Source organism: Amphiura filiformis, chromosome 20 (assembly GCF_039555335.1).
Source record: "Amphiura filiformis chromosome 20, Afil_fr2py, whole genome shotgun sequence".
NCBI lineage: Eukaryota > Metazoa > Echinodermata > Ophiuroidea > Amphilepidida > Amphiuridae > Amphiura > Amphiura filiformis.
Window position 1 is genome coordinate 540,360 of NC_092647.1, and position 13,022 is coordinate 553,381.

At 36.2% G+C, this 13,022-nt stretch overlaps 2 protein-coding genes across 8 annotated transcripts in view; one reads left to right on the plus strand and one right to left on the minus strand.

Annotated features, from left to right (window-relative positions):
- Window positions 1-494: 494 nt before the first annotated feature.
- On the minus strand, window positions 495-11,462 carry LOC140143059 (ER membrane protein complex subunit 6-like). Its single transcript, XM_072165110.1, has 5 exons — window positions 11,307-11,462; window positions 4,862-4,919; window positions 3,152-3,254; window positions 2,451-2,543; window positions 495-738 (listed from the first exon to the last, which is right to left on the minus strand). The coding sequence occupies exons 1-5, from the start codon at window positions 11,353-11,355 to the stop codon at window positions 688-690; spliced, it is 354 nt and encodes a 117-aa protein (XP_072021211.1). The 5' UTR covers window positions 11,356-11,462; the 3' UTR covers window positions 495-687.
- Window positions 11,463-11,622: 160 nt separating this feature from the next.
- Window positions 11,623-13,022, plus strand: part of LOC140143056 (SWI/SNF complex subunit SMARCC2-like) — a 216,364-nt gene continuing 214,964 nt past the window's right edge. For all 7 annotated transcript variants that reach the window (XM_072165101.1, XM_072165105.1, XM_072165107.1 and 4 more), the window contains exon 1: window positions 11,623-11,774. In XM_072165101.1, the coding sequence (XP_072021202.1) occupies window positions 11,646-11,774 (129 nt within the window). In that variant the 5' untranslated portion in view covers window positions 11,623-11,645. The remainder of the gene's footprint in view (window positions 11,775-13,022) is intronic.

Below are 13,022 nucleotides of genomic sequence, written 5' to 3' on the forward strand. Positions count from 1 at the left end.
AAAACATATAGGCCTACAAATTGTGGGATAGGCTTTTACGACGGGAATTCATAACAATTAGTGGGTTTTTTAGCGGGTTCGCCGTCGGACACGTTTAGAACTGTCAAGCTAGGCCTACACTGTACATGCTGCGTATGAAGTATGTAGCGTTCAATGGGAATATGTAGATCAGAGTACAGCAGCTATGAACATTCAACACACGTGGCTGTTCAGTTTACGTTGGCACCTCAGATTTTTTACCTGGGAGCAAAATTTGGGTGCCTAAATTTATAAAGTTAGGAGCCATTGGCTCCTCAATCAGTTTTTGCACCGTACAGCACTGGTGTCAACCTTAAAACAGATAATCTTTTTCATTGTTCACTGCACCAGATAAGCTATATAAAATAATCCAGTAATCGTAAAGTGCTGCTAGACGACAAGTACATGCTCAAAGTAAAGTTTGAAATTATCTGTCGTAAGTCTTGATGTCAATAGAGAAGAGTTGTCGTGTTTCACATCATGTAAATTCCATTGACTTTTGTGACTCCAAAATAATATCCTTTCGTTTTCTTGCAAACAAACAAACCCACTGAAAAGATTGAAAGCTTAGCATTTACATCTACAGAATAAGTTTGTTTTGGTTTTCAATATGATTGTTTGTTTCTTTTTCACAAAAGACTGATATTATTTTGGAGCCAGGATGAGTTCTTAATACACATGTACCATACCATAGAGGAATGTCCAGAATAAAATATATGTCTGTTGAAATTATGTTAAGGAAAAGATTATGATTATGATTATACTTGAATTACAGCAATTATTTGTTTTCCAATGACATCATAAATGTTGCTGTTATTACAATTCATTGGCTTCAAGATGGTATTAACGCGGCTGAGTACTCTAGCCATTGTTTCTTTCTCAAAATTGAGTTTTTATGATATGTTTGTACCTTGTTATGTTTTTATAAATACAAGGAATGAAAATCCAGATTTGTAAACTCCAACTGCAATATTTTAAGGATTTTATTTCACTATTCCACTCGTGTTTGAAATTGAAAAGGAAAGAAAATCTTTGTTGTACCAGCAAGGTACACGCGCGCAACTCATCGCGTTGCGTATCGCGCAATTTGTTAACGCACAAATACACGACGCTTAACTGCATGCGCGGCGCATCTTATGGAAACACCACGGAAGCACTGATTTCACAAAAACCTAGTGGTCAAATGGCTCCGTTTTAGCTGATAAAATGTGGGTTTTTTTCAAGTTCTTTCCCCCGATTTAAATATCAAGTTATGAATGGATTTCGCTCAAATTTCTCAAGGGGCTGTGGATTAACCCGATGTTCACGTAATATAAGTTTCAAAAACGAAAACTGTCGCATTCTCCTGTGAGATTCGATGAAAGTGCAAAATGTGACCACTTTAAACTTCAACGGCCATTATTTCAATGTTCATTTTCTCGGTAAAATGACGATTTAGGTACACGATAACTCAATAAATACAGCATCTATAGACCTGTAAGCAAATATGATCATCGTAAAAAGCATGATAAGAAACGGTTTTCTCATTTTTTTATATTTTGGTCTATTTCCGATTTTGGGCATCATTTTGTGCAAATAGGCGTTTTTGAATTTTAAAAAGTTCATTTTGATGCCTTATATGGTCAATATCAAAAAAATAAGGCCAATATAAAAAAAAAAACCGTTTTTGAAATGGAGCCTCAAGATTGAGCTAAAAACAAAATAAAATATTTTGGAAAGAGAGTTTTTCTGTTATGCTGTACCTAGCAAATATTGCCAAAAACTCACTTTTTGTGATTTTCTTCAAAATTGTTGTTTTTACCCCAAATCTGTATTTATATTAAGATTTATTGATGTCTTGCCTTCATAAAAATGTATACTTTTATATGTTTTATGCGAATAATTACAAAGTTATTGCACTTTTACTACATGCATGTCTGAGAGCACACAGCCACCTTAAGGCAGGAAGAGTTTTGATTCAAAAAGCCATATATATAAGTTAATCAAGAGAATTACCCTTCATAATACTTTGTTTGTGCAAGATCCATGCAAAAGTTCACTCTGGTGATCACTGAAAAAATGTGTTCTACTTCTTTTCTAAAAAATAATAAAAAATAAAATTGTCCCTGTGAATTATCACTTTCCTTGGCATAAATATTTCTGTTTCATTTACATGTGCACAGATATCAACTGCTTTTGTTATATATATGTACGCAGTACTATGCACTACACACATTTTATATGCCCTGTATCTATTGACTAAATGTGCCATGACTACACGTACCCTGTTCACTAGCAATTCCCACTATTTTGAAGACTGATTAAACTAGTATGTTGATGCCTTTCCAGTTTTGCAATAAATAATTATCATCGTGTGGAAATCATTTGTGGAGTTGTTTGTGCAAAGTACAGCATGCAGCAGGGAATGAAACAAAATATGATATAAAGGATACAAATAATCCCCCAACAAGCCCATGTGTCAGCAGCGGTCTTCTTGCTCTGAAGTATTGCTTCCAATTCCTACCTGTTTCTATAAATAATAAAAACTGAAAAGAAACGAGAAGAAAGGAAGATAGTTAACTTCAAAACTTAAGTGTTTTTGAAAATTAGTGGAAAAATCCGAAAAATGTTCACTTACTTTCATAGAACTTGGGGCGACACATACCACATATGATTCAGGGGGTGTACAGCATGTTTTGCCGACGGAAATATTTTGTGAATTGTAGACCCAAATTTTTTTTAGTCGGGACAGCGCTCAAGTATCTAAAAAGTGGGGAGGGGGGGTAGGAATCACAATTTTGTTTTGACTTATTTTTTTTAATTAGTAATTACTATAACATTAACAATAGCTCTATTACGCAACAATGGCACAACTTCGCAACAAATTAATATTTTATATGACTCTTGCAATTTGCCGACAATCACACATAGCTTTGACTACATTTGCCGACAATCACATGGTTTTGACGATAACAGTCAATTTTTGCCGACAAAATTGTGTATTGGGGGTGTCACACCCATAGGATGCTACAGGACTGTATGCTGTTATTTACCCTAGGGTTTTATTTTCGCGAATTTCGGGAGTGGACATGCAGGAGTGAAATTCTGCATGCGAAAATAACAATCTAGGCTTATATATTCTTCAGATACTCACCGATAATGCTAAAGATGCTACAAAGTAAAATATAAACCCATAGAGCCCTGTCAATCCTAGAATGCCTGCAGTGGATCCTGATAATGCTGACATGGAAGTCCGACTAAAAAACAGTAAAACATATCAAATAAATTACAATGTTGATTCTCTACTACATTGTATCATGATTTAATAATGTAACTTAAACTCTTGATCCAAAAAAAAAAAAAATTATTTCTATACAATGTATATATTCAATTTAAGACAAAATTAAACAGACCAGTTTGCATCTGTTGTTAGGCATGATTGGTTGCTTACCTGCGCAGTGCGACATTTTCAGTCTTGTTGACATGACGTCAGACGCAAACTTACTAGTCTTTTAATTCATTCTCAAATTATACCCCTCCAAATTATCAGATGGTTACTCCATCTTTCATCAGCGAGACTGTGATGCTGATATATGATTATCACTCTGGTTGTGACCTTTTTGACCTTAGCCTTGATCAGTCTCATAGACCCCCCCCCCCCAGGCTCCTCAAAATTTTAACCTGCCTCTCTCTATGTTGACAGACGGCTGGTTGACTTTGATTTATACTGCTAAAAGATCAAAACGGTCACAACCTGATGATCAACAACACAGTCTTAGTCCAACTGATGAAAGATGGAGTAAGCATCTGAAAATAATAAATCCCAAGAGGTAGGAATAACTTTCTTGCATTTAGATCAAAAATTTTAATCCTTCAATATACAGTCAAAGTTCATTTTCGGGCATTTTTATGCATTTTACAGTTTTTTGTGGCATACATCTCTGTTGTGTGTCTCTTTCCCCACCAGTCCCAAGTACAGGGAATAAAAAAAATTATAAAAAACTTCCATGAACTTTACAATCATGTTACCTACATTTGTAGATTATTACCTAATCAAGCCTTACAATGTACTAGTAAATTGTTGCTTTAAAGGGGGGTAACCCTATTGGTTTTGGATATGGATTGTCTTTAAAATTACATAATAATATCAAATATCGCCTCCTTTATGCTGCTTTGTGAAAAAGCGAGAGCATTTTCAGCGTAAATGTGAATAAATAGCCAAATTTGCAATCCAATACCTTGGTATACGTGAATTGCATTCTGGGCAGAGCAATGACGAATGCTGACATGCTGTACAATGCCCGGCCCGTATTGAACGGAAAATGTTTTTTTTTTTTTTTACCGTTTTAGAAAAAAAGGAAACAAAATATATTTGCCCTTGCATTATGTACACTTCAGATGAGAAAATAAAAAGTTTGGGTAAAATGGAGAGGAAAAAACCCTTCCGAGACCGGGTTTTGAACCGGTACCTCTCGGGTAAAAAACAAACGCGCTAGTCAATTGAGCTATTTAGCACACCACGCTTATCGTTGCCGTTTTCATAACTATATACTGGCGCACCGTCTTGCGGTGACTGATATTTCGTTCATAATTCCTCCCAGAATTCCAAAGTATTTACCATTGTTTACACACTGGTATACCTGTAAAAACCGCTGTGATTCATGATTTCTCCGAAAATACATCGACTTGGGCGTCAAATTTCAGGATAGTAATGAGAAAAATAGTATCTATTATGTGATACCAAAACCTCATCAACAATGAAAAAATCGGGGATGATGCTGTCGATCGGGTTACGGACCTTTAATATCTCAATTTGTTTTAAAACAATTTCACATACGGTACTAATTAATGATTTTTTACTTACCAATAATCTAATATTGAAATGTTTGATCTGATAGCCAACTCATTGTAAATCACTGTTTCTGTAAATAGAAAAAAGAAAGCAACAAATTGCATTTTTCAAGCCAATCATATGAAACTCAGCGTCCGTGTCATGTTTTTAGCTATTTTTGTTGCATGCATAACCGGTGGTGCCAGCTCTGAAGCTTTTGCTTGAGCGCTTTGATAACGATCATGATGTACGCTTGGCATAGCGACTAGCGTACAATTACATAACATATGTATGTATGCTCATTGCTCACCGTAATTTACGTTAGTGTATTATGCATTTGCAAATGCAAGCGTGATTGACTGGACAATTTTTTAACTGCCTGACACAATTCTGCATTTGAACAAGAAGATGGTAAATTTCTTGGAAAACAAGAACTGAAATGTCGCCATTTGACGTCATCATTCATGCCGATGCGGTGCAAACATTGTTTGTGCTTTCTTATAAAATATTTGATGTAGGAGGGTCATCTTGGTGTCACAGGAAAGCATTTTTCCAAGACCTTTCCATAATATCATTTAGGCCATGGGAATGAAAGCTTCAGATTTGCGTCCACTACGTCCAGCCGTTTTTTAAATCTCATGCAGCCGTTTTTCATTTTTGATTATTTCATGCAGGTATGGTTACTTGTGCATAGGTCTGGCCCTGGCATTTTCAAGTAATTTTGTATTAATGATATCAAAATGCATAGAATTTGAATGCATTTTGATATCATTAATTAATAGAGTATGACATGAAAACAAAGTATCAATTTTCATATATATTAAAAACTAAAAACATTTTTTTTTAGGTCACCCATGAATGATCCTAGCATTTTTACACACGGTCAGATACAAATGGGAAAATCCTGTTTTCGCTGGACTCGCTAGCATGATGAGCATGCGGAAGCTCATCCCATACATTTGGCAGCGCGGGAGCAGGACGTACTCGGGAATAGCTCCGTCTTTTTAGCGATTATTTATTTAGTTTTTCAATTCTACGTGTATTTTTACTCATCATCGTTTACCAAGAGAACTTCTGCGATATTTTACTACTGTGGATATTTATATTTGTGAACTTTTGCATGATTATTTATCTGACTTTTTAAACTGTATACGAAGACAGCGTGCGTGACTGCCATTTTACGGGTAGCAAAATTCGGTGGAGTTTACACTACTCATCACTGACGAGGAAAGCAAAGGAAACCTAAAAGTCTTCTACTATTTTCGTTGTTTTTTACGCTAGTGGATAATTTGTGTACATTTAAGTGTCTTTTTAAACTTTTTAATCGAATAACTCCGGGATCGCTGCAACTTACATTGTAAACTACAAGCATATTTTTGCGGGGAAACGCCTACATCACATTACCTCCAGTGGCGGGAAAGGTAGCCATCTTGGATTTCAAAGTGACTTCGCCTTTGATTGGATTCAGTACTATTTAATGGTTTGATGCAACTGGGATATGAAGAGGACATCATCAATAAAGGGAAGTGGCAATTTCTTGTCCGTAGTTTAGATATTTTTAACAAAAAAGACAATTCTCCAGTCTCCATTTTCAACATTGTCTACTTAACTTGTCATCAAAATGAATCTCCATATCATACTTTACAAAATAACTCTTGGCCTACTACTGGTGAGAGAAATCCTTGGTATGAAAAACTTAAACAGTGCTAAATACAGAGATACCGTTTCAATTGAACAGATAACAAATAAAGGCTTTGTTCATCATAATAAATGCATCAATGGGCCGTCCATATGTAAATGCTTCGAGGTGTAACATGTTGTTGACTCTTAATACTCCTCTCCGCAAGATAAAATCTAAGCCAAACAAACACATTGGCTTGTGTGTTCTCCTTGTTCTGGCAGGTGACATCAGTTTAAACCCAGGGCCAAACACACAGCTGGTTTGTACCACATGTAATCGCAAAATTTACAAAAACCACAGAAAAGTGAGTTGTAATGACTGCCAAGAGTGGAAACATTTCAAGTGTTCTAGCATTGGTGATTTGAATATCTTCAAAGAAATTAGGGATGGTGGTAAGGAGTGGTTCTGCGAAAACTGCACCGCACCGTGTGGCAGTTGTAAGCAGCATGTCCGGAATCACCACCTAGCTGTGGGACCTTGTGATTTGTGCGAACAGTGGTTTCATATTGACTGTATTGTAGGTATGCTAGGTGAATTCAAATTTGCCATCAAACTGCATCATTTTATATATCAAATCAAAGCCCTTGAGTAAACAAAGCCAAAACTGAAAAACATTTTTTCATAGCACTTTCCGTAGCAAAGTTACATCTTGTCAAAGATTGACTTTCATCAAAAAGTTTCAGCTAGCAAAATTCCCCAAAACGGCAATTTGGGGGTGTTTCTAGATCTTAGTCTCATTATGATAGCAGCTTTTTTTAATGGAACTGCTATCCAAATCCTCTAAAATTCCATGTGCGGTTGTCTTAGCACCATAAAAAATCATATATTTGGGTCAAGTGAAGTATAGAAAACATATTTATGTACGTTTCCTTCTTCGACCAGTTGTTTTAAATTTCTATGTAAATATGCATTGACATTGTCGGCGAATTTGGCTGACTAGCAAATGTGTTAACTAAAGTTTGCCTGGGTTACCTATGTATTGTATTGCTTGGTATGAGTGAGGAGGACTACGATCAACTACTCACAAAATCGTTTGATTGGATTTGTACTGCTTGTGAAACTTCCGGTGGTCAACAAGAGAACGACACTGACCCACCGATAAGCCCTTTGGACCCTAAACATTCTAAGTCTAAGAAGAGAAAGTCCAAAGTGAATGCGCGGGATGTGGAGACGCAAATCTGAAATCTGCATTCCCATGTAGGTATGCTAGGTGAATTCAAATTTGCCATCAAACTGCATCATTTTATATATCAAATTAAAGCTCTTGAGTAAGCAAAGCCAAAACTGAAAACCTTTTTTCATAGCACTTTCCGTAGCAAAGTTACATCTTGTCAAAGATTGACTTTCATCAAAAAAATTCAGCTAGCAAAATTCCCCAAAACGGCATTTCGGGGGTGTTTCTAGATCTTATTCTCATTATGATAGCAGCTTTTTTAATGGAACTGCTATCAAAATCCTCTAAAATTCCATGAGCGCCTGTCTTATCACCATAAAAAATCATATATTTGGGTCAAGTGAAGTATAGAAAGCATATTTATGTAGGTTTCTTTCTTCGGCCAGTTGTTTTAAATTTCTATGTAAATATGCATTGACATTGTCGGCGAATTTGACTGACTAGTAAATGTGTTAACTAAGGTTTGCCTGGGATTCCTACCATATGGCCTTAAAACAACTTTGAATTTTTTTTATCACGTACATAAAATAATTAAAAAATGCATCATGAAGACATGATTCACTGTGAATGGGAGAATGACTCGAGATTATGTACAAAACACATCGCTTGCCTTGAATCGGCATGAATGATCGGTACGGTAAGCTTATTTTTATGTACATGTACATGTCACAAGCAAACTTCTGTACAAATTCAACTTATGCAAATGAATCAACCACAGCTCATTATAACCCAATGACATCACCAGCTCAAATTACATCCCATTGAAATACATGTAACTGATGTAAGTGGAACCAACATGACTCAAATTTCAATCAAGGCCTTTTTTGTAAAAAATTACAAGTTTTTGGGAGATTTTCAAAGTTTTTCTACGGAAGTTTAAGGTTTATTCAAGCTACTTGTGTAGGACTAGGAAGTACAAGTGGAGACAGTCAAATGTTGATGGACAAACGTAATATGCATGAGCATTTTTCATAGTCCAGAACAAATTTTCTTGAAAATCCATGCACCTGATTGGTCAGTTCAGTGCATGGGGTTGTAATGTGAGCAGCTCTGTGTGTACTGTTGGTTGGTGGTTTCCCAACTGTGCAATTGATCATCATGGTGGTGGCACCTGGTGTGTTCTCTTAATTATTTGTACAGTGCCAATGGTGCAAGTTTGATTGTGCATGTATGCTGAGCCTGCTGTGGTATGCCTGCCACTTCCACATACTTGTGCACAAGCCTGGAAACAAGCAGGCGCCGAGCGATTTTTACCCTACGGTTACCGAGTTTTGACGCCTGGATCCAACCAGAATTACACGCCCAGGCGCCAGAGAAAATCTGAATTTTGCGCCCGGTATTATTGCTCCATTTTGACAAGTTCAGTGCAGGAAATGACCCAGTAAAACTTCGTCAGGCAAGCTCATTTCCACTCAAAATATCGGCCATTTCAATGTATTTTCAACAAAATGCAGTGCCAAATCTTATCTTTTACCTAGTATTTTGCCAATTTTCCTTGATATTTGCCTTCAGGGCTCATAATTTTGGCAGTATTTTGCCTTGTTTTCTGGTTAGGTGATCGTGATGATCGCGATCATGAAGGCGGCCATCTTGAATTTTGCCAATGTGTTTCTAGATATTGTTTTTCCTAAAAAAAAGACAAAATAAAATAAAATAAAATAAAATAAATAAAATAAAAATAAAATAAAATAAAATAAATTAAATAAATAAAAAAAAAATAAAATAAAATAAAAAAAAAATAAAAATAAAAATAAAAAAAAAAAAAAAAATAAAAAAAATTAAATAAAATAAATAAAAAAAATAAATAAAATAAATAAAATAAAATAAAATAAATTAAAAGTCTGTTCAGATAACATCTCAGGTGAGCATCGAAAGCTATAGAAATAACAAAAATAAGCATTTTGAAACTTTCAGAAAAACGACTCCTGGCTCTTTAAAATGGCTCCTGGTTCGCTAGAAAATTACAGGACCAGGAGCCGCTTTACCAGATGTTTGGCTCGTGGTTCAGACCGACTTATTTCCAGGCCTGCTTGTGCATAATACGGAAGGTCGATTTGTGCCCATAAATGTTTAGGCCTATGTTAAACTGTATGTTATACAAATTGTACAGCTATCATTTCTACCCTATGACGAACCGACATACCTGTAAATCAAATAGCCCACAAAAAACTGGTCATCGCTGGTATTTTTCATGAAGAAAAACGACACTTTTTTACGCCGGAACATGTCCAAAACACGTCAGCTGACGTACAAGCCTCCCCACCCATGTACATAAACAAGCCGTGTTCATTGTTTAATTGTCACCTGCAGCTGTTCGCAAGAAAACTTTCTGCATACAATTACCTGGGGTCGTTATCAGGCCTGAGACACACTGGCGCTAGTTTGAGGACAGTCACTATGAGTTACTAATGTCGGCACATGCAGAAAATGTGTGATGGGTCGCCATTTTGTGACTCGTGCAAACTAACACAAACAAATTATTGGACTTAATAATCTTTTCAAGTTTTAATAAAACGTGCATCTATCATGATAATATTACATTTTATTATTTTATTATTTGAATTACATAAGCTATGTCAATTTTGTGTCCATGTTAATTTTTATATGGATTATTTACCTGTGTTGATTTTAAACTGTTGTGAACGTGGAGCTACGCAAATTGGCAGGCGATTACCCACCATGCAATGCGAATACACGGAAACGATCCAGTTTAGGATGCATCGCAGTTCCTGTTGTGTAAACCAGGCGTAAACCGCCCATCCAACCTGATCGTGTGCACAGGATTTGTGCTGGAGGCTAGTTAATGCGTACAACCAATGCGCAGAAGAAGACCTTGATACTAAGGCAGAGCTTCGTTTCACAAGAATGATTGACAGCTGTGAGTAAGTGAAATTCTGTTCTGTGATTGGTACAAAAATATGGTTCTCGTATAAATGAATATATTATCCATGGCTTCAAAATTAGGAACCGTTTCTTCCACAGAGCCCTATATAGGGCTCTATGGTCTCTACTCATCATACACGACCGTCAGAGAAGATCTGGCCAGCGGCGGCTTGCCAATCAGGCTAGCTATGTGTACGGCGTGGCCTCTCATCCTTTTTATTATCTCTGGTCTTGTCACGCTGGTAGATTCGCCCACCTGTGATTACTGACCTGGATCTGACAGAAGATTGTGGAATTTACGATTTTCAGCAGCAGGATTTTATGAAACTGCCAATATTTGCAAGTATTCTGAAGGATCGGTAATAATTAAAATATTTTTCATGGTGTCGGTAGTGCAAGTTGAAGTTAGTGAATTTGTGGTTTTGTATGTTATGTGCAAGAGTGTTTTCAGGAAGCGTAAATAGGCAGGCCGTTATGCTAAGCTCTCCATGTTATATGCAAGTTCGGCGACGAACTGGACACATCACACGGTAGTGTGATGTGTCCAGCCTGGATATACTGCTGTGGCTGTGTGATAAATGCTAATTGAGTTTGACTTGTTTCACTTTTCTGTATTTTCTTAATTATGAAATGTCCAGAAATGAGTATGAATTGGTAGACCATTATTTCCGTTAACCATCTGTTCGGAAGAAATAGTGATCAAAGCTACAAATAGTGTAAAATTCACCCCTGATACATACCTCTCTGTTTCATTTCGGGCCTTTCGTGCAATCCTCTGCTCGTCGCCATTTTCGATTGGGTTGTTTGTAGCTGATTAATTGAATTCCTCCACTAATATTTTACCATTTACCCTGATATGATAAATATCTTAAATTTATTATTATTATTTTGCCATAATTGTTCTTTAAATTTGCCAAAATTTGTCAAAAAACCTTTTAAGAAGTTAAATTAAGATTTAAATAATAATTATGATCGCAGAATAAGCTGCATGATCAAAATATATTATATATTCTTGAAGTAGCATATCGGGAATGAGGTGTATGCGGCGGTCCGGTTTGTGAATCGGCAAAGGCATTGTCATGCGTGTGATCACGAAAATGGCAAACAAAAAGAGAGACGGAGGAGCGGATTTCAAGTTTTTTGAGTCACAGGAGACGATTTCACAACTCGATAATGTCAAATCTTGGCTTCAAAGAAACTGCAAAAAGGTGAGAACATGTTAAACTGGTCGAAAACACTCTGTAGGCTCGGTAACTCGCGTGCACATCAAGTCAGTGATCGAGTCTCGCTGTGGGAAGGCCTTTGTTAACCTTTGAAATTTGACACTGGAGAATGAGATTAAAATCTCGAATTTTACTGATTTATGCACGTTGAAGTTATTTATACAACTGGAGTGTCGGTAATTTTGATCCACATATAAAATGTGAAACATGAAATCTATTATATTTAGTAGTTATTAAACGTTACATTTGGTATTATTTTTGAATTTTTTAAGCTTACTAAAAATGGTGTACACAATTTATTATACACAGTACAGTCTCAGACTTGTCCACAGTCTATCACTGACACTAGCATGACTGATAAGTGTCATGGTGTTGGCAAAACTTTTCATGGCCAAGGCGCAGCGCATAGACTTGCCAGGCCGTGGTAAAGGATTCTCGAGCAGCCAAATTGTTAAGCTTCCAAAAAATTACTTAGCTTAGCCAGAACCAGGCCTCCAGAAAATTTTCTGCTGTCTGGGAACTTAATGACAAGTGCTGAAAATTTTCTGTGAAATATAGATTATACATGTAAAAATCGAAATTCGAAAATTACACTGCCGTTGCAGTGACGCGTGAATTGTCGAAATACACTGCCGTTGCAGTGGTGCGCCTGAAAAATAGGCGGGATTTCCTTGAATTATTATTATTATTAATAACTGAAATAGGCCTATGTGCACGTAGCGGACATCACGAGCGCGAAGCGAAATCCTAATGGCCGGGGTCCAGGGCCCGCTTAAGGGCCCTGGAAGCTCTCAGGGTTTAGATGCTCTCTCATGCAATCTGAGCCTTATTTTGGAACAGTTTTTTTTTTAAATTTACATCCTTTTTCACACAAAAACACAACTTAAAATTTCAAAGTATCACTGTCAAAACTCAAAACAATTTTTTATTTATTTTTTAACATTTTTTTAAAAGTATTTTGCAACTTTGAAGAACCACTGGACCTATTCTGAAGGGTTAGGATTATTCACAGATAATTTGAAAAAAAAAATGGAAAAAAATGACGAAAAAATTACAGTTTGTTATCCTTAATATGCAAACCATTAACTTGTGTTTACCTCTTCATCTATCACATATTATAAATGCATGGAAAACCAATGCATCTAATATAATAATACTGTATGTGATAGATGAAGAAATAAACATTAGTTAATGGTAACATATGGGCTATTTCATTATAAATGACAACATTGA